This window comes from Schistocerca cancellata, chromosome 1 (assembly GCF_023864275.1).
Source record: "Schistocerca cancellata isolate TAMUIC-IGC-003103 chromosome 1, iqSchCanc2.1, whole genome shotgun sequence".
NCBI lineage: Eukaryota > Metazoa > Arthropoda > Insecta > Orthoptera > Acrididae > Schistocerca > Schistocerca cancellata.
The window spans coordinates 666,373,034-666,396,166 of record NC_064626.1 but is presented as its reverse complement, the minus strand read 5'-3'; the positions used below and the strand labels follow the sequence as shown (position 1 = coordinate 666,396,166).

At 40.4% G+C, this 23,133-nt stretch overlaps 1 protein-coding gene across 1 annotated transcript in view; it reads right to left on the bottom strand.

The window, feature by feature from the left end:
• Positions 1-385: 385 nt before the first annotated feature.
• Positions 386-23,133, bottom strand: part of LOC126183801 (choline transporter-like 1) — a 163,146-nt gene continuing 140,398 nt past the window's right edge. Inside the window, exons 14-15 of the mRNA XM_049926047.1 lie at positions 20,027-20,248; positions 386-746 (exon numbers count right to left, since the gene is read on the bottom strand). Of these exons, the coding sequence (XP_049782004.1) occupies positions 612-746; positions 20,027-20,248 (357 nt within the window). The 3' untranslated portion in view covers positions 386-611. The remainder of the gene's footprint in view (positions 747-20,026; positions 20,249-23,133) is intronic.

Sequence of the window (23,133 nt, the reverse complement as noted above, 5' to 3'; positions counted from 1 at the left end):
TCTGTTAATGTGTTCACTGACTATGGGTTTCAGAACTTTAACATTCGATGACCTTTCTCAGTCCCCCCTTCATTACAAAATTAAGGATTTATATCTCCACAACTTCAAGATTCAGGGTTTACATCTGTTTTTATGTAATTATGTTGTGATCCTTATACACAGTAAGAAGCTGTCCTTTGTTTCCTGATTTTGGTTTATGGATGCTCTTCTTTTATAACAATTATTACAGTAATTCAGACCTTCCACAAAGAGTAAAAATTATTTATTACATGAGCTCTGAATGATTTATAGCACTTTAAAGCATTTGTTATCCCCCCCACCCCAATATGCCAACAGAAACATTAACTCAATAAAAATATCTTCGTTTGCAACAATATCCAAATGGTGATACTTTTATCACTAAATAACAACAACCTAAAAGGTAATAGTTTTCTCCATCTCTTATGACATACCATAAAAAAGTCATTTGCTGCCTGCAAAAAGGTGAATGCACAATAATATATAATAGGATTATTGCTACAGCAAAAAGTTCTTGAGGACAGTAACTCAAAATTAAGTTGTTCAGATCCTCTCCTTCCTCATATAAGACAAACATGCATCAATTAATGCTTTTATTGTGTTGCCATTGGCTGCAATTCAGTTCCACGAGTTTCTCTTCTGGCAATACTTGATGTCTGCCAGTGGCCACCTTCAGGATTTATCCTCTCATCCTCACAAACACAAAGGAACATAGTGTCTATCACAACCTGCAACAAACATATGGAGATATCATTATCTATTTAACATGCTGTTCCACATGATGCCTATATTCTTATGTAAAACAGTTTCACTAACTTTACTTCAGAAGGAGACTAGCACAATTATTTTAAAGGCATCCTATACTAAAGTGAAAACAGAACTGTGATGTTGAATCTAGAATCAGAGAATAGATCTGATTACATCTACTTTATGTTCTGTGGATCATCAGTGAGGGATCCTCAAAAATAAAGAATATGTCTTAGAACAAGAATACATACTAACAATTATATAGAATAGAATAGCATAAAGAGGAAGCACTGAGCAGCAGGCAAAGACATTTAAAGTACATTTAAAAGTAGACTAAGCTATTTGGATCAAATTCTTCTTAGATGTAGAAAAAAACAACACACACACACACACACACACACACACACACACACACACACGGCCACTGTCATCTTCAGGCACTGAGGCCCAAATGCAATGGGCAGCAATCCCGGCTGGGATGGACTGTGGACTACAGAAGAGCTATAGAGAGAGAAAGGCGAGGGGGGGGGGGGGGGGGGGGGGGCGGCACAGTAGGGTTGGGGGAAGATGCTGTAGTGCTGCATGTAGGAGTGTACAGGGTATGGTGGTGAAGTGTCTTGGACTGTTAGGTGACAATCAGGAGGCTGCACTTGGGGGGAAAATGGAAAAGGGGAGAAGCAGAGAATGGGAAAGGCTATGCAGGTGTGCTGGAGGGATAGCAAGCAGGAATGAGAGCAGGAAAGGGTATAGAGGCAAATGGGGACAGGGACTAGTGCAGGTTGAGGGCAGGGTGGTTATGGCATTGAAGGATATGTTGTAGGGAGAATTCTCACATGCACAATTCAGAAAAGATGGTGTTCGTGAGAAGAAACCAGGTGGCGCAGATTGTGAATTAGTTGTCAAAGTACAGCACACAGTGTTGAGTAGCATGCTCAGCAAGAGGGCAGTCGAGCTGTCTCTTGGTCACAATTTAGCAGTGGCCATTCATGTGGATAGTGGGCATACCTGTGTACAATACCACAATGTTTGCAGTTAAGCTGGTAGACAAGTGGCCCTGCATTTGATGGGATAGGAGAAGGCAGAGCTACCTGTGATAGCAGGCATGTGGTCTATCAATTTAGATGCAAACACAGTGCAGCATTTTACAGAGGCATGACAACTAACGAGCTGTTTGTTTGCATGAATAGCAACTGCACAGCCTCCTGACACACTTAACAGCCCAGCATCCTGTAGCCACCACCTCCCTCTGCTGCACTACAGTATCTTCCCCCACATCTACCCTGCTATCCATCAGCCTCCCCACCCTATGCCTGTACCCCCCCCCCCCCCTATTATCCCCAAATGAGGTCAATGCTCATATGTGCTGGAGATGATAGACACCTTCTTTGTGTGTGTGTCTGTGTGTGTGTGTGTGTGTGTGTGTGTGTGTGTGTGTGTGTGTGTTTGTTCTAAGCCTGAGGAAGGACATTGTCCAATACCTTAGTCTACTTTTAAATATACTTCAAATGTGCCTGTCTGCTGCCCCCACACCTCTATTTTGTAAGGAGAAGGCTATTCTATTTCACTCTCTATTGCATTGTGTTATACCATCCTGTATTTTCAATTGTTTGAAGAATACATAATATACATCTTCAAACAAGAGAGAGAGCAGGTCCTAAGTTATTTGAGTCTAACTGAAGAGGAATAAGTAAAAAAAATTTAGACAAATTTTCATTAAAAGTTAATAACAAACTTGTCACTGACCACGTGAATGTATAGTTCACTGAGGTATGTATAGCAATTCTTGGGCTATTGTACACATGCACTGAAGACGTGCAGAAGCCAGATTTTGTGTAATACAAATTATGTGATACTATTAATAATATATGCATCAGTCTGTTCTACTAAGAAATTTGTCATGGGAGTACAAGTTGGCTACCAACAAGTACTTAATTCTTGTGATCTGTAAAGTGAATAAAAGAGTCTTTGATTGCTGGAAAATCTTGCCCCGAGTATTTAACAAATTGTAAATACTTTAGGTTCCTCTTAAAGTAAAGTTTATTAGAAGCTTAACTTTTAATGCTGCTGGCCAGTTATTGAAATGTGTGTTCCTGAATGATATACACATTTCTGGATCAAAGCAAGTCTCTGTAAATCTCTACGCAGATTTTCCTTGAAACTTTCAGGCAGATTACAACTGTGTGTCAGGTCAAGACACAAATCCAGAACCTTTGCCTTTTGAGGGAAAATTATCTACAGACTCAACTATCATGACTCACAAACCACCCTAATATCCTCAATTCTACCAGCACTTCAGCACACACTCCACTGCAGAACTGAAAATTCAGTCCACATTAAACTTATTTCTACCATCAATCCAAATGATTCTATCTATGATTTTGAATATTTCCTGTTTCTTCAAAGTTATAGCCAATACATGACTACATTTGAAAAATATGCCAATATTATGAAAAAGATAGTTGCTACTCGCCATATAGTGGAGATGCTGAGTCACAGGTAGGCGCAACAAGAAGACTTGTCAAACAGAGCTTTTTTCCAAAGAGGCCTTCAACAGAATAGACCACACACACACACACACACACACACACACACACACACTGATGAAGGCCTGTTTGACCGAAAGCTTTGTTTGACAGTCTTTCTGCTGTGCCTATCAGTGACTCAGCATCTCTGCAATATGATGAGTGAAACCGTCATTTTCATAATATTGTCATTATGCCATCCTGGATTTTCCACTGTTTGATTTTTCCTGAAAAATATTTGCTCTATATGACCAAAAAACTTCAGTTATCTATTGCTATTCATTTGCAACATGCCAGACAAGAAATAAATACAAGGTGTTGCCACTTTTTGGTATTGTAGCTGCCTTCAATCTTCAGGACAGACTTACCACTAAGTCTTGATAAATTAACAATGATATTGGACCCATGCTTCCTGAAACATGGTGGACAGTTGTTGCTTGAATTTTGGATGAACTGAGCTGAGATGCAACTGACACCCTAGGTGATCCCAAAGAAGTCTCACGAGTATGAGTAGGGCACTGAGTACTTCAGTCCAACAAATTGCACTGCCATCTGACGTGTGTACTGCTAAATACCACAGCCTGGCTATTGCTAGCTAGTGTCTCACAGAGTCACTGAAACATTCAGTTATGTATCACTTGACTTTGCCTGCTTTGCATATGTGATTTGAATTGCTCTCTGGATTGTTGAATATACATAAGATGGCTTTGCTACATTCAGGACTTGGTTTGGTTATTCATTTGCTTTGCAATCTCCACTGTCATTTACCTTCAGAGCAACAACTGCAATAACAGCATTAGCAAGGAAGACAGTAGGAATTCCACCAGGAACAGCAGACAGAGCTGCTGTAGCCCCTGTACAACCAACAACAGTTAGCAGTTGCAGTTTGCTCACCTCCCCATCGGCATTTCGCTTGTTTCAATGAGGTAGACAAGAGGTGGGAGGTCTATTTACATCATTTTGTCATTCACTGCAAGGCAAGTCAAGTAAAGTCAAGTCAAGTCAAATAGCTGACCCTGAATGTCACTGTGTGCTCTCACTGTCTTCTAGTAGTAAACAGCACAAAGTGGTGGAAAAAATATGCCCACTCTTTTATTCTAGTAATTTGACTTTTTCTGATGTTTATGGTTTTCTGATTGATTACTATGGTCACTAAACTCACATCATCACTACTAGGTTCAAGTTTAATCAATATGTTAAGCAACGTAAGCACACCTATGCTACATGGGGCTGACTCACAAGGCTTGGCTCGCAAGTGTGGTTTTTCTTGTAAAGAGTGTGACACATCATATGTGAACCCTTTTATCTGTGTCCCTCTCGTTCCTGATCAAGAAATTACAGCAAAGGCTTTAGACATTGGTTGGTTGATTTAGGGGAGGGGACCACATAGGGAGGTCTTTGGTCCCATCGGATTAGGGAACAGAGGGGAAGGAAGTCAGCTGTGCGCTTTTGAAGGAACCACCCTGTCCTTTGCTTGAAGCGATTTAGGAAAATCATGGAAAAACTTCAGGATGGCCAAATGCAGGTTAGAATCATCAACCTCATGAATACGAGTACAGTGTGCTAACCACTGGGCCTCCTCGTTGGGTTGGCTTTAGTAGCATGATCCCGACTTGAGTGATGTTAAAAATTGTCATAGCTAATGAAGTAACTGCATCAGTGCATACTATGTCCTACAATTCCTCTGGTTTTAACTTTGTCAGTAATATTATTCACCATTGTGATCTACAACCATCCGGTGACTTCCCATCAACGCCATCATCTGATTTACCAAGCATCAGTTCATCCAGTAATCTGACAACATGGGATTCAGTAGTAGTTAGTACAGTAGCTATCAATCCTCCACCCTCGTCATTGGTAGACACACTCAAATGTAAATGGTTTGTGACCCATTTGTGTGTCTCAAAATGAGCAGAGGCTTATGTAGGATTTTCCACCCCATTATCATCAAAGGACAGAAAGTCTGTGCCGTCAAATCGTGTCCAGTTGGAGGCCACACCATCAAAGGCATCACTGTCCTTTCAGGATATCATCTGTTTTGCTGCCACAAACCAGAACACCTAGCAAATGCCTGCCTTGGCCACTAAGCATCAACAACATTGGCGATCAGCATGCTACATGTTATCTTGGTAGTGCCCATGGCAGCAGGAGGAGGTGTGTAGCTTCTCTTGTTGCAACTGGTCATTAATGGGGTGACTGCAGATTTTCAGTTGGGCACAGGTGCAGCCGTGCCTCTCATTAATGAAGACACTTACTAGTGCACTGGCTACCCACAGCTACAGTCTCCTCAGTGTGAAGGAGTGATGTACAATGACCAGCTGATCCTGTTGCGAGGTCAGATCATCGTCCATGTTCAGTATAAAAATATAGCACTTCAACCGACCTTGCTTTTAGACAAGTCTTGGATGACAACTAACATTTTTAGTTTACACACTATTTCACTTTTTGGTTTTCAAATTCAGGACCAGGTAAATCTAATTTCAAATGTGATGCCATTTACAAAACTTAATACATTGTGTGCACAATTTAAGCAGCTGTTTGAAACTACATTAGGTTGTGCAACAGGGTTCAAGGTCCACATATCCTTAAAACAATTGGCAGTGTCTTAAGTTTTGCAGAGCTCATCCAGTACCTTCCGCCACACATGAGCAAGTTAAAGCAGAACTAGACATGTTGCACAGTTTGGGTGTTATAATCATAGTATCACCTAGCCAGCAGGCTAAGCCCCAGCTCATGGTTAAGAAACCTATTGGATCACTTCACATTTGTGGTGATTTAAGACTACCATTAATGCCCAAGTAAGTGTTAATTTGTATCCACTTCCTTGACCGGAGGAATTATTGATTAAATTGACTAGGGCCATTATTTTTTGAAGACAAATCTCACTGATGCCTACTTTCAGTTGCCTGTAGATGATCAGATGAAACAGCTTTTAGTGATTAATATACCATTCAGCATCTATCATTCTAACAGATTGTCAGTTGGAGTTGCAAGTACTCTCGTGATACACTACTGGCCATTAAAATTGCTACACCAAGAAGAAATGCAGATGATAAATGGGTATTCATTGGACAAATATATTATACTAGAACTGACATGTGATTACATTTTCACGCAATTTGGGTGCATAGATCCTGAGAAATCAGTACCCAGAAAAACCACCTCTGGACATAATAAAGGCCTTGATACGCCTGGGCATTGAGTCAAACACAGTTTGGACGGCGTGTACAGGTACAGCTGCCCATGCAGCTTCAACACGATACCCCAGTTAATCAAGAGTAGTGACTGGCGTATTGTAACGAGCCAGTTGCTCGGCCACCATTGACCAGACGTTTTCAATTGGTGAGAGATCTGGAGAATGTGCTGGCCAGGGCAGCAGTTGAACATTTTCCGTATCAAGAAAGGCCCGTACAGGACCTGCAACATGCAGTCGTGCATTATCCTGCTGAAATGTAGGGTTTCGTAGGGATCGAATGGAGGGTAGAGTCAAGGGTCGTAACACATCTGAAATGTAACATCTGCTGTTCAAAGTGCCATCAATGCGAACAAGAGGTGTCTGAGATGTGTAACCAATGGCACCCCATACCATCACACTGGGTGGTACGCCAGTATGGCGATGATGAATACACACTTCCAATGTGCATTACCGCAATGTCACCAAACACGGATGCAACCATCATGATGCTGTAAACAGAACCTGGATTCATCCGAAAAAATGACATTTTGCCATTCGTACGCCCAGGTTTGTCTTTGAGCACAACATCGCAGGCGCTCCTGTCTGTGATGCAGCATCAAGGGTAACCGCAGGCCTGGTTTCCGAGCTGATAGTCCATTCTGCTCCAAACGTTGTCGAACTGTTCGTGCAGATGGTTGTTGTCTTGCAAACATCCCCATCTGTTGACTCAAGGATCGAGAAGTGCCTGCACGATCTGTTACAGCCATGTGGATAAGATGCCTGTCATTTCGACTGCTAGTGATACGAGGCTGTTGGGATCCAGCACGGCATTCCATATTACCCTCCTGAACCCACCGATTCCATATTCTGCTAACAGTCATTGGATCTCAACCAACGCGAGCAGCAGTGTCACGATACGATAAACTACAATCGTGATAGGCTACAATATGACCTTTATCAAAGTCGGAAACGTGATGGTACGCATTTCTCCTCTTTACACGAGGCATCACAACAACGTTTCACCAGGCAACACCAGTCAACTGCTGTTTGTGTATGAGAAATCGATTGGAAACTTTCCTCATGTCAGCACATTTTAGGTGTTGCCACTGGCGCCAACCTTATGAGAATGCTCTGAAAAGCTAATCATTTGCATATCACAGCATCTTCTTCCTGTCGGTTAAATTTTGTGTCTGTAGCACGTCATCTTTGTGGTGTAGAAATTTTAATGGCCAGTAGTGTATTTCAAAGATATCTCCAACTGCGTTAATAATTTTATATCTTGTTACTTACCGGGCCCATGTGGGAGAAGCACCTACACAATTTACAGATGAAGTTTGAGCGATCCCAAGCCTAAGGTCTGCATTGTTGCCTTGACAAATGTAGCTTCTTCGAGCCAAGTATCATGTACTTAGGACCTATATTAAGTAGTGATGGGCTCATGCCCACACAAGATCATATGATCCAATCACTAACGTACTGACTCCTAAGACCCTAAAAGAACTACAGCTATACCTCAGCAAAGTAAACTATTATGGATGCGGCCCATGTACCCTATCCCAGTCAACCAATTGTGTAAAAAAAGTGTAAAGTCTATGCGGTCACATGAGTGCCAGAAGACTTTCATGCAACTTAAAAGTGCCTTTGGTAGGCCCCTTGTTTAGTGATGCCCAAATCAAGATACAAGCTTAATGCTTGACACTGATGCATCAGATTGTGGCATTGGTGACATGCTGTCCCAAAATATGCCAGTGGCAAACAACAGATCACCGCATTTGCACCTAAAACGTTAAATGCTGCATATATAAATTATTTGCAAATTGAAAAGTGTTGGCTAACACATATACAGTGTCTGGAAGTTTCATGTATATCTTCATTGTGCCAGTTTCACCTGGCGAATCACAAGTCCCTTATTTCATTATTCTGCCCTTACTCAAAAATTCCTAATGAAATGGTGCACCACCTGTGATAATGGACATTGCTCCTAAGTAACTATACCTGTGAGATTCATTATCACCCACCTCACAGCTCTCCAATGCTGATGCACTTTCCTGACTGCTGTGCAACCCGAACGCCAAACTTCATAGGCTTGAGGCATTGCTTTTAGCCTTAGATGCAAATCAGTGACATATCCTTTACAAATTTTTGAGTACAGTGCATGAAGTAGCAGCAGAAACTGTCATCTGCTCCTGTACAAGGTTTTGCTTGCTGTTAAGGTGGGGCTGACCAGAACATTTGCCTAAGGAGACTGACCTGGAATGGCACTCCTATTTTTCCTTGTGGCACATGCTTAATGTCACTGAGGGGGTCATTTGTTGGCTACAGACAATGCTGAATGCCAGTGGCAGTTCCTCCCAGATCCTGCCCCCCACATATTGATGGAGCTCCTATACATTGGACACTGGGAAATGAAGGCAACAGCACAGCATAACATGTATTGGCCTGCAGTTGGAGCTGCCTTTTGAACATATCCGTCTGGAACTGGCAGGTCTGCACCAACAACCAGTCAGCCTCAACACAGCATTTCGACCTACGATCATGCCCTGACCATCTCTGGCATAGAGTGCATATTGATTTTGTTGGCCCATTCCAGGAAGCATTGTGGTTTCTTGTTGTTGATGCCCCCTCTAACTTTCCATCACAAGGACAGCTACAACTACTATGGCAGCTACTTCCATACCCTGTACACCATATCTGCAATAGAAGGGGCACCTTCCACCCTGGTTTCTCGCAACAGCCCTCAGTTCACAAAATCTGTGTTTCAGGATATTTGTCGGCACAATAGAACTGAGTACCTGAGCACTGCCCCTTTCCATCCTGCATCTAATTCGAAAGCCTTGTGGATGGTCAGGACATTCAAGATGCAGATGTGCAACTACTGACAACATCCGACTCCGGTGAAGCACTAACTAACTCTCTGTGAATGGACACATCCTAGCCAAAATTCTACATGGGTGTCAACTATGCACCCTATTTGATGTGTTGCACCCAACTCAGTGGACCCACCATCCTTGTCTATGTGGGCTCCCCAACTGGGCTCATACTTTTGGCCATAACCCTGGGTGCACCCAAGGCATTGTTATTAGCAATAGGAGGAGACAGATGTCCAAGGCTGAGGCCAGCCAGGAGCAGCTGGTCCAGCAATGGAGTGCGCCCTCTCTGACACACTATACCTTCTTTCGCCTCCATCAGAAACTGGGCATTCCATCACCCTCAACTACTCCAGGGACGATCCATCCCACCAGCCTGCCTCTTGCTGCTACAAGCTCCACCTCATATTAGGCATCAACAAGAAGTCAACAATGACAAGCAAATGAAGTCAAACACTTTTTCTCCCTACGCCACTTCTGGCTCCCACACCCACCCCTGGTAGGTGGAGGTGAACATTATAGACCTGTGGTGTCCATGGAGACCAACCCCTAATCCCCTACAGGTGGACCCAAGTTGGGTCCTGGACTCCATAATTCAGTCAGGACTTCCACAGATAGCGCTGCTACCCACCCCAGTTGATAATGAGGGACTACCACAGCAGCCTTTGAGGGGGAGGCTGGGGAGGGGTTCAGTAACCAGTGGTGATTCGGATTCTCTGCATAGCCCGAGTATGAACAGAGAGGACATGTTACAGATACTAAGGCTCCAGGAGACAGATGTGGCTTGTGCATGTGAGAGGCACAGCCTCCACAGCAAACATGATGAGGCGCCACCATCTGACAAGTGTTCACCGATAAATACTGCAGGCCAGTCTCTTATTAGCTACTGAAGCCTTTAGTTACGCACCATTCAATAGTAGAGTTTTGACCTTTCCTAATTTGGATTGCTCTCTGGGTTGTTTCATATGCTTAAGACAACTTTACTATGCTTTGGACTTGTTTTAGTTATTCATTCACTTTATTATGTCTGCTGTCACTTACTTCCTGAACTGCCTGTTTCATTCTGTTGGTCTCTAAGTTGCCACCAGTGTGAGTTATTGTAAACTGTTTTCTTCTGTCTATGGGCAGAGTAGGGTAGAAGATGGAGTGCTGTATATATTCAAAACTTAGTCATCCCTGACTTCTTTGTCCTTTGTCGCTCACTATAACACGATGGACAGTCTTCCTTTACATCTTAACGTATGTTCTATCACCCTGTCCCTAATTCTTGTAAGTGTTTTCAACATATTCGTTTCCTTGGCAATTCTCTCCTGAGTACCACCTAATTTACTGTCTTAACAGTACACTAAATTTTCAGCATCCTTCAGTAATACCACATCCCAAATGCCTCTTTTCTCTTCTTTCCTGGTTTTCTGAAAAGTGCTGTTTCACTTACATACAATTCTGTGTTCCAGATTTACAGTCTCAAAAATTTCTTCACAAAGTCTGATTTCATACAAGTAAACTTCTGTTGGTGAGGTATGATCTCTTTCTCCCTACTGTATGTATCTTATATATGCCTTGATTCATCAGTCACGTGTTATTTTGCTTTCAAGATGGCAGAATTTCTTCGCTTTGTCTGCAATATGGTCTCCAATTATGATGATATGATTTTGCTATTCCCATGTTTACTGCTGCTCTCTCTCTTTCTCTCTCTCATTTATTCTGTGCTCTGTAGACTGTTTATTCAATTCAACATGTTCTGCAATTCTTTTATGCTTTCACAGAGGAAAGTAACGTCATCATCAAACCATGAAAACAGAGTACTATAACCTCACAACAGAAAACTGTCACTGTGATCACTATGTTGCAACAAAAGTTCCCTGCAATAATGACACAAATATCAAATTATTAGTTTATTCAGAATGCTTAGATCTGAATGCTCCTAATGATTAAATTTCTTTGTTCATACAAAAAATGAGTGTAGGGTGAGGAGTCAGTCATCTTTCTCACCTTCAATCTCCTTTTTCTACACTGTCACCTGTTGTCATCTTTTAAAATGTTTGACACCTTTTTCAACCTTTTCTTTCCTTTTAGGAAGGAAATTAGTTATTTTCCTTCATTTCCAAGTTTCTGTATTCATGTTCACTCATTTAACTTTCTGGAATGATTAATTAATGGAAGACGACAAAATCTCTGAAATTGAAGATAGATTGTTCCTTTTTAATTTTTTGGTATTATTTTATATTGTTCACAACTGTTATTGGTGTCCAATGATCCTCTATTATAACCGCTTACATTTTTTTTTCCCCCCCAGATTCTAATTCTGCTGTCATAATGGATTGCTGCTGCAATACTAGTTCAATTTTGAAAATAAACTTTTCAAGATGGGGTAAAATATAAATTCCTTAGTGAATGGCTTGAAAAGACAGATAGTTCGAAAAGTAAAGTATCTGCATGAGGGGAAAAGTTAGTGAAAGTGAACTATTTTGCAATGTGTGTTCTTGCTCTATACAGTACAAGGCAAGGGTTTTCAGGCAATTTTTAACAACTTCCTTTCAAGAAAATATAAGTGTAACTTTGAAATTAAATACGGACCACATAAGTTGCATTTAGAAGTTTCAGATCAGACACAACATTTATGTTCAGTACACGCACTAACAATACTCATGTTAAGTACCATGGATAGTTTTTCCACCGCTGAATCTATTTAGACAATGAAGTTACTGATTTACAATTACTTTATCGATTTGTCAAATGATATTTATAATGTTTTCTTCAAAACATCCTCTGATAGTATTTCTAACGCTTTTTCCAGTTTCATCTACAAAAATGAGATACCTAATGACTGATGAACTGAAGTATTTAGGCCATTAGATAGTGATGTCCAGGAGACTTGGGGCAGGCAACTTATAAAAATTGGAACCTGCAATGTTTATACAATGTATAATACCTATGCAAATGCTTCAGACAGTTTAAGTGAAGAAATATTCATATTTATGGTAAGTATTTACCATTATTTTGATAGTTTGCCTGTTAGCTGGGAAAAATGTGAAGGAATTCAGTCCAAGTTTAACATTCCACATCTCAAGTTTTTGAGGCCTACAACCACATGTTGGCATGCTTTAGGACATTCAGCCAACAGGATTTTGGAACAGTGAGATGGTATTCAATATTATTTTTTCCGATGAGAATTCTGCTATAGTTCAGTACAAATCTGACAATGCCATTGTGAGTGCTTTAAAAAATGCCTTCAAATGAAAGTGTTCCATAAGTTGTTCAAGCTTCTCTTACATTGCCCCAAGGAAATGTGGACATGAAGACATGTAGCCTACCAGCTGTTATGTAAATGCTGTTTGGCCTTTTACATTGGCAAGGCTGCAACCTGGTTATCGCTTAGGATGAATGTGCATAGGCAGAGACTGTATACTGGCATCACACAATATCCCATTGCACAGCATGCTTTACAACATGACAGTTGTGACTTCGGTACCTCTTTCACCACATGTGCCATCTGGATTCTTGGCCCAGACACTAGTTTTTCAGAACTCCACAAGTGGGAACTGGTGCTACATGTCCTTGGTTTTCGCCACCCATCTGGCCTTAATAATTTCTTCAATCTTGGCATTTCTTCATGGTAGCTAATGCTTTCTTCTCTTGCTTTTAGTTTTCTACATCTTTCATTTTCTTACCTGTTTATTTTTCACCATCCCACTCCCACCTCTATCACATACAGTGTACTTAGCTTCCCACTCTTATCAACTTGTGCATGATGTTTTGGCAGTAATCTTTGTCTGGCGTATTACCCTATCGTCCACCTATAGCCTCTCACATTTTCAAATCTCATCTGGTGCAGTCCCTGACAACCAGTCTTTCCTTCTCACCCTGTCTGGTAAGTCTAACCTAACCTGGCATTCTGAGAAATTTTTCCACAAACCACTCCTTTTCCTATACCTCACTAGTCCTTTTCCTTCGCCCCTCCTCCTTCCTCTCCAAATCTTCTGCCAGGAAAGGAGCCACTGGCTCTGAAAGCTTGCAAACTTTAATAGATTGTTTTCAATGACATAGAAAATATTCCATTTTGGAGCCAAATTAAGAGAAGACAAGGCAACAATGACAAATATTTTTAAACAGTGTTTTGATTGTGAGGGATGCTTTGAAACAATACCCACATTTTCTTTGTGTGCCCACTGACTCACAGTTCATTATGTATGGACAGCAAGCACATGTAAATTATACTACTTGTAAGGAAGAATGTGAAAGTAAAAGAAAACTCGAGTGAGATGAAAAACAAAAAGAGATACAAAACCAAAGGCATTTTGAAAAGAAGCTTAAAAAATGAATAACATGAAAAAATTGACTATGAGACAGCTGCTCTGAAAGAAAAGATAAAAGGACACCAACTATCTGAGGACGCACAAGAACTTCTCTCTCAGGCTTCAGCTAACCTGAAGAAAGCAGTTGAAAAAAATTATTTATAGGCAATGAAATTGGCCCAGAGTAGGCTTGAGGATGCATGAATCATGGAAGTAGAACAAAGAGTGAAAGAAAGGGAGGCAGAAATCATTCAAAAAGATCTTGAGAAAAGAAAATTTACTAAAATTACTTCTTTTTTGGGTAAGATTCCAAACAAACAGTAACCCAAAAATATTTGTTCGATATTTTTTCAGTACTGATGTGCAAAATTTTGTTAGATATAAATATGTTATGTAGATTTTGTTTGCGAATTACAATTATCTTCACCAAATTACCAATACCCAATTACCTGCATATATTAATAACTTTGTACGAAGAAAAAAATGAGTGTTTCCCCTCCAGGATCATAATGGAGAAATTTGGTATGGTTTTCACTGCCTTTTTTGGTAGGTAACTATCCAAAATGAAAACAATTCATTTGGGCCATACCTGATTATTGAAATAATGTGTCACCTTTTAACCACCTTTTTAAAATATTTTATCATACTTTCATCACCTTGTCCAAATATTTTGTCACCTTTGTCATCTTTTTCAAGTACCACCATGGCACCTCACCCTGGGAGTGGATTTAAAGGTTCCCAGATACTTTCCATTACATTTTGAAAGGACTGCTGGGTCACAGTAACTTGTTGCAAATTATTTCAGTGTTCTTGTCTCTTACACACAGTACAAAATTTCTCAGTAACAGAATTCTTTAGCCCTCAGAAAAATCTCAGCACTTCTGGAATCCATCAAACACAACGTAGTGCTGTGCAAGGCAGGAGGATTCAGTGTGAGTGCAGTAAATAAACAGGACAAACTACACACTCCATTCAGCAATGTATTGTGAAGCAACAGAGGTGTACTAGACTCCTCCAAGCCAGTAAATCTGCTACTGAATAATACAGTATTTCATCTGGTCATTTAAACAACTATAGTGACAGGAAAGTTGTGGTCCATAAATTGAACTTTTGGGACTCATCATCATCATGACATAACTAGAATTACAGCCTTAGGCTGATCTGATATAGATCAAGTGAGCTTCCCCCAATGACACTCAAAGTGATATGCACAATTAGAGCATGTGCTATACTATATGCACTCCTAATGTGTCAGAGGAGACTTAAATAGAGGATCTTCATGTACTTTCACCAGTATACACCTGAAGAGGCCAGAAGATTCTGTATCAAAATATTGTGGCAACAAGTAACAGACATTGTGAGGATAAGTTACCTCATTGTGATCTACAGCTCTAAGTAGTCTCTGAACCCCTGACTTGTTAAATATTCTTCTTATCTGTAGAATAACTTAGTTTTTACTAAAAACCAGGGCTTGGTAACTCTGTTCTTTTTAAGGCTTTTACTGTGCATTTACATACAAAACATATTATATGATAAGCATCTTGTTACAGGAGACCTTTTGAGTAACAAATAACCAGCATTTTTCCAATACATACATATATACATTACTGATATAAATGTCTGGTCACGGGTATCCCTTGACAGAATAGCTGGTGCAGAACACTCTTTGCTGCCTTTGAGTACTTTGCCCATCTTCAACTCTCTTGGAATGGAACAGAGACCATGCACATAATAAAATACTCAAAACAAGACTTGTCCCCTAATAAATCTTCTTACATAACAATTAAAACTTTATATTCTGAATTATTTTCCTGGATAATAATAATGCATACGATTGTACTAATTTGGCTTGTTCACTTATATTCAAAATTAGTATGAGCTTTCATTAGCACTCAACAAAATTATTTATTTCCAAACTTTGGTTACAAAATATCTGGAAAATCTCTTACCCTCACAACATTCAGCAGTTCTCTTGAAATTTCACAGAACAAACTACCTACATGCTAACAAGTGTAAAATCTCTGACAGAAAGCTTAACTGTGTGGAGCACATTCACTCAACTTTTTCCAATGAGGTTTCATGACAGTACTCACACCTACGGTACTGATATACTGCATTTGCATTTATAGATCTCCAATACCAAGTCTGACACATCAAAATGTGCATTCAATACAGTGTCTGGACTCAGTGTATTCACTCAATGAAACGATACATACTATCTGTTGACATTTGAGTTTGTACTTTATATTTTGAATTACACTCACTTCACTCTATGGAAGCCACTTAAGATCTCTAAATAAAATTACCAAACACTGTCAAATTGGGTCAATGAATTTCATGTTTAAAATACTCACAATTAGATAAAAAAGCAGTAATTAAAACGATAATCAGTGTGTATGATCTCCAGTATCTAAGTGGCAATAATACAACTGGAAGCAAAGTTTAGAGTTAAATTTCATATCAGTGCCAATCCCAGACTGGAATTGGATGAGGATAGGACAAGATACTGGACACAGCCTCTTCAAAGGAAGTATTCAAGAATTTGCCTGAAGTGATTTAGCAACACTGGTGAATATCTAAATCTGGTTGACCTGAAAGGTATTTCTGCTCCAATTCTCCTTCATAATCACTAAAACATCTTCCTAGGTGTAAGAAACGTTGTTGATTATTTTCAGTGATTATTTCAGAGGAAGCATGAAGCAAATACATGACAGAAATGGAAAGCAAATACACTCTAGACAGACGATATTGGTCTTTTGCTTGAAACCAAGGAAGACGTAAAGAAACTGTAGGCCACATAGCATTAATGAGTTAACAAGCACAGCACATGTAACAGTAATGAAAAAAGAAAAAGGAAAATCAGGCAAATGTAAAACTAGTAACATGTAGCAAGAAAAGGAAATGGTGCTATCGAAAAGCAAATTACATAAGGTTGCCGAGGCACAGGAGACATCAGAAGCTGATTAGCTCAGGGGGGAAAAGTATTCTTCATCAAAACTTTTCAAGTACTGAACATCACCCTAATACTGCGGCACAAGTTTCTGAAACTGGAGTTTTTAGTAATGTTTCTTCAGCTTTCAGCCAAAGGGAACAGACCTACAGAAAGTTAATACAGCACATACTATTATTTAAGTAGGCTATGCACTGCAGATCTGTGAGCCTCTCCTGTCTGTCATAGTAATATATAAGAGAAAATTAGATACTATTGTGGAGGGATGGGAAATGTCCAACATTATCTCATGCACGAGCCTTCGTTTCAGTAGCATAGGCAAAAGAAAACTGATACCATCACCATAATGACTGGCAATTTTACATCATTTTATGCATATGAGCTTGCCATATTCCATAACACTAATACAAAAAATTATTCTTGTGTTTTATCCTTACTTTTGTTAGCATTATCAACTCCTAAAATGGCATTGTATGCAGTCCATACAGAATTAGTATGAGCTATTGTGACAGCCAATCTAGTATTGGTGCCCCCAACTACCATAACAGAATCTATTCAATGAATTTTATCCATAGTGGACGCTGTCAAACTCCGTGACTGTTCCTTTATGGGGTGTAGAAAAATATCCGCTACCAGTCACAATAAAAGGTTATTTATTCGTCACATGACCGGTTTCAGGCTTGCTCCCATCTTCAGGTGTTTATACATTCATGTACATGTTTGAATCTATTCAGTATGTCTCTTAAACAATGAGTACAGATTCCCAGTGGAAGTCTGATGTCTGAGCTTCTTCACCACAGATCATATATGTTCCACTGGCTTTGAGATGGAAGCCTTTGTACAAGTCCAATCATGGCATTAGATACCAGCCTATTAGAAAGCAATGCCATAAACCAATAAATTAATATGAACAGGCTGAAAGTGTATCGTATCCAGTGAACATCATAACTTCAAACTGGGTAACAATTACAAATACCATTACACGCACATGGATAAACTCCATAAACCCAACCATCCAGGATGCTCCAATGTCGTCAGTAACTGTACCCCCATTGAGAGAATCTATGCTGTGACAGATCAACACCTTGAATGTATTACCCATAAACTATCCTCTTATATAAAAGAAACCGACCATTTCCTCCAGTAACTCCCACCATTTTCTATTCCTTTACCACATGGTGACTTGCTCGTCACTATCGAAGCCACCTCCCTTTACACTAACACCCAACACTTCGACACTACTGAACACTACCTCTCCCAATGCCTGATGGATTCCAAACTTCCAACCTCCTTCCTGGTCACCACCAATAATTAGAACCTCACCCAAAATTACTTCACCTTTGAAGGCATTGCCTAAAAACAAATCCATAGTTTAGCAATGGACACCTGCATGGCAGCATCCTATGCCAATCCTATTCATGAGCTATCTACAGGAATCTTTCCCAACCACTCAGAATCCCAAAACCCTCAACACCTGATTCAGATTCAATTATGACATCTTCATGATCTGGATCGAGGGTGAGGATACCCTAACCATGTTCCTCCAGAACCACCTCAACACTGTCTCTCCAATTTGCTTCATTTTGTTCTCCTTAACCCAACAAGCCACCTTACTCATTTTTGACCTCCATCTCAAAGATGGCTACATCCACATCTCAGTCCATATCGAAACTACCAACCACCAGCAATGCCACCACTTTGACAGCTGTCACCCATTCCATATCAAGAAGTCCCTTCTGTACAGCCTAGCAACCTGTGGCCATCGCATCTGTAGTGACTGGTCATCGCATCTGTAGTGATGAGCAGTCCCTCTCGAAATATACCAAGGGTCTCACTGAGGCCTTCACAGATTGAAATTACCCTACCAATCTTGTAAAGAAACAAATCTTCCATGCCTTCTCTCTCCAGTCACCCCCAATCTCCAATTATCCCAACGTCTGGCAACAAAGGAGCATCCTCTCATGACTCAATACCACCCAGGACTGGAGCAACTGAATTACATTCACCGCCAGGGTTTCAACTACCTCTCATCATGCCCTGAAATGAATAATATCCTATCCACTATCCTTTCCATTCCTCCAGCAGTGGTAAGGTATTCTGCCTCCCACTGAGTCTAAACGTTACCTTTGTCCATCCCTACAGAATCCCTGCTCCCAACCCCTTGCTTCATGGCTCACATCCCTGTAATAGATCTGGATGCAAGACCTGTCCCATACAGCCTTCCACCACCACCTACTCCAATCTGGTCACAAGTGTCACCAACCCATCAAAGGCAGGGCTACCTGTGAAAATAGTCATGTGATCTACAAGATAAGCTGCACTCCAGGTGAGCATGACAACCAACAAGCTGTCTGTTTGCATGAACAGCCTCTGCCAAACTATGGTCAAGAGACAGCTGGACAACCCAGACAACCTAGACAATTTTCTTCACTTCAATGACTGCTTCAAAGCCTACACCATTTGGATCCTTTCTACCATTTCTGAACTGCACAGGTGGGAATTCTCCCTGCAATATAACCTGCATTCCCATACCCCCTGGCCTCAACCTTTGTTAGTCAATGTCCTTCACCCACCTATGCCCTTCCCTGCTCTCACTCCAGCACTACACAGATTTCTATTCCACCTACACCACATGCACAGTCGTTTTAATTCTCTCCTTTTCTGCCCCCCCCCCCCCCCCCCCCGCCTGCCCCCCTAACCTCCTGACTGCATCTAACTGCCCTACCCTGTTCCCCTGCATGCTCTCACTAGCAGCACTTTACTGTCCTCGCACCTATCCTAATATCTGTCTCCCTCCTTGCCACCCAGATGGCTTCTTTCATCAGGCACCATGGCTTACAGTACAGCCTCAGCCTCAGAGGCCAGAGACAGTGGTCATGGGTGTGAGAGCTGTGCTTGAATGAATGCATGCATGTGGGTTTTTTCTACTTTAGGAGAAGCACATTTGGCCTTTTGCTAGCAGGCTTTTTGTTGTGCCTGTCTGCGAAACAACATCTCCACTGTACGGTGAGTAGCAATCTATTCTTTTCATAACATTGTAAATGTTAATGAGTGGAATTCAAATAAGTGCATAAATGTGATATGAGGTCTCAGTTTTTTTCTAATATTTAATAATTTCCTATGTTTAGGTCCTAACTAGATGGCTCCTTTGGAGGATTTAACATTTTTCATGGTATTGTCATATGTATGTACAAATACAAATACAAATGTACTGACACAATATCATATCAATATCAGTTATACTGTTCAAACAATGTGACATCTGGGAGATCATTCAAATACACTGTTCTTAGCTTTTAATCATCTACAGATGTTTAATTCTTGAAGCACTCACAGGTAGCTTACTTTTGATCCTTACCCTTTGATACTTCTGTGTCCAAACATCTACTAAATTTTGATGTCATCAATACAATCACTAAAATAAAGACATTCTATTGCATTTTACATCTTACCTCATATAATGACAGGACACAATGTGATATAAAGAAGGCAAATATGCATACAACCAGTGTTGGTATGGCATAGAAATGTAGGTTTCCATTGTTCTGCAGGAAAACCAAACCAACAGATCCTGTTACAGCAGTAACAAAGCATTTCCCCAAGAACAGGATAAAATCACCAACACTGTTTATAGTAACTAGTCTCAGAGCATTACTCCCAAGTGTTGTAAATGCCTGAAAACAACAGAAAAAGTATTAGTTACAAAAAATAAAAACAAAAATTTATCAATATGCAAACAGTTGGAAACAAAATTTTTATGTCAGTATAGTTTAAATTCACAATACATATTAAAAATGGGTATCAATTGTTACATATCTTAACTGGCACATGACAACCAGGAAACACATCCATCTCTGCTGACTTCTTAATTATAGGGAATAAGCAGTAAATGAACGGGCAAAAGGTGGAGGAATGAAGTTGACACATGTTCCAAGATACCATCACTCAAATATCCAGGTACCACAAAGACTAAAGGGGTGTGGTGACACTGGGTGGGGCAAATAAAAGTGGCCCGGAGAACAGATTTTCAGGGTATAAAGAAACACAGTGGAGGAAAGGAAATACTGTACCTAACCTGATTGTAGCACATTTTTAAAGCGACCCATCATTCATCTCTTGGCACCTTTGGACCCTGTTCAGCAAGTTGCTCAGGGCAAATTGAAGCTGGACTTCTGTAATTGCTACAGTCTCATCCAAAATGTTGTGCTGTGGTTGGTGGAGACTATGAGGGTTGTTGCGATACGCCTTAGACTTGAGAGCTCCTCGCACAACGTAATCGCACACTGATAGATCAGTGATTTGGGTGGCCATCTAGGGGCGTGACCAGACTAACCTCTGCCAGTAACTCTGGCAGCTGTAAAGATTATGTAAATGTGCTGCGAGGTTCAGCCAGCTGTAAGGACAGTTACTCCATCCTGTTGAAAGTAACTAGGTTTTTCCTCCTCTGTTAATGCTGCCAAAAATGCTTTCAAAATGTTGGCGATGTGACGTACCAAAGTCAAGTCTGACGAAAGAAGATGGGACCAATAATGTGGCGTGCAGTCAGTGCACACCAAACCCCAACCTTATGTTCATGCAATGGTGTTTTGTGAAAGTTATGCAGATTCTCCGCTGTCCAGAACCTGTGATTCTGTGAGTTGACTAACCCCTCAGATGAAACCAGGCTTCATCAGGCATAAAGAACAGATCCATGTCAAAGCCATTCATTGTTATCTCGGTGAACAGCCACTCACAAAACTGGAGGTGCTGAGGAGCATCTGCTGGTTTTAATGCAGGAACAACACAACAGACACTCGGTACGGATGCATGTGCAGGTCCTAGTGGAGTATTTGTCTGCATGATCGACATGATATGCTAGTCTCTTGCGACAGGCATCAGATTGATTTGGTAGGACTCTGAAGCATTTTCTGGTAAACTGCAACCACATTTTCTGCTGTGCGGGCATGTCTCGGAATGTTTTATGATTTGTTCAAATAAGATCCTGTCTGATGCCATTTTCGAACCAAGTGTTGCATTGCACTCTTTACTGACACTCTGACCTGTTAAACTTCTCAGCATACAACTGACCACACCGTTTCCATGACTTTGTTGTCATATAACTTTCCACACTGCTCCTCTGTGAGTAGCATCATCCAGTTTGTACTCTTCCATTCACACTGACACACACTACACTACACTGTGAATCGGCGGGGATCACGTGGTGGGTATACACATGGTGTTTGTATCATAGGGTTTGGTTATATGCGTACATTCATGTCCAGTCGTATCCACTTGTCCTGGCCACTCTTATTTGCCCCACCCAGTATTTCACAAGTTCAATGTACTGATGCTAGAAGGTTCTGGAATTTCCAACAATCATTTCAACCCCTGTCCCCCACCTCTACAGCTACCTTTCAGACATATTTTATCTTACCATTCTTAGGCTGTCCTATTCTATTTTGACAATTTACAGTTGTCAACCAACTGTAAGAACAGCAGAACTACTTTTAGACTGACTTATAGCTGATATATCTCAATAAATGTCTCATAAAACTCTTAAAACTGAAGTAACAGTGGCAGAAAAAACAACACACTGATGTGGAGCTACAGCAGAGCGAACAAAACAGGTTAAACCATCCAGACAAAACTTAAAGGAAGGCTAGAAGACTGACTTGACAGAAAACAGCAAAAAAGAGATCTTTACACACTTTTTTACAAAAATAAAAATTAATAAATATGCAAGAAGTTAGCACCACTCTTGATTGATAAGTTTCTTTCTGTGACAGTGACATTAAGAAGTTGTTAATGACACAACTAAAATAGTCAAATGGCTCAAGCAATTTCAAAAAGAGAACCAGTCCTATAGTGGCAATATTTATGTAGAGTCTGCAATGGGGGTATCCATTGCCATGATGTAAGCATACAAACTTGCATGTAAGTTTACTTGGTGAAAATAAACACAAAGAAATGTATTGAAAGAAGTCAAAACTGTTAGCATGAGAAGTCAGAATACCATAATTACTACACTAAATTTATGGCATAGTGAAAAAACTATCTGCATGCATGAGCTCTAATCACAGATGGGAACTGATGAATTTGGAGGAACAACTTCACAGAAGCTGCCAAAGGTACTGATCACAGTACAGATTGCAAAAGGAAGTAGATGCTTATGGCCATATGTTTATTTGGACATGAAGTTTCACACACAAATTTTTCCCAGTAGTTTCTAGTTATGGCTTTTGATAGCAATTTCAATAAAAATAAAATATGAGATCACTTAGAATAATTTTGTAGAACTGAATTTATTCCTAATACTGAGAAGCAATATAAAATATGTACTACTGACTGATGAAATCTTCTCAGGTTATCACCTGTGTGGTGGCATTATCTCTAAGAAATGTTTCAACAAATTCCACACTTGTCAACTTCAGATGAGAAGGACATCTACAACTACATCTACACATATATATGTCCAGGGCCTTGCTGCGATGGAGCACTTCCTTTCAAGCCGATTACCTGCCACCCTACCTAAAACCTCTTTCCTCATAACCTTAGCCAGCTTCATCCTGATCCACAACTT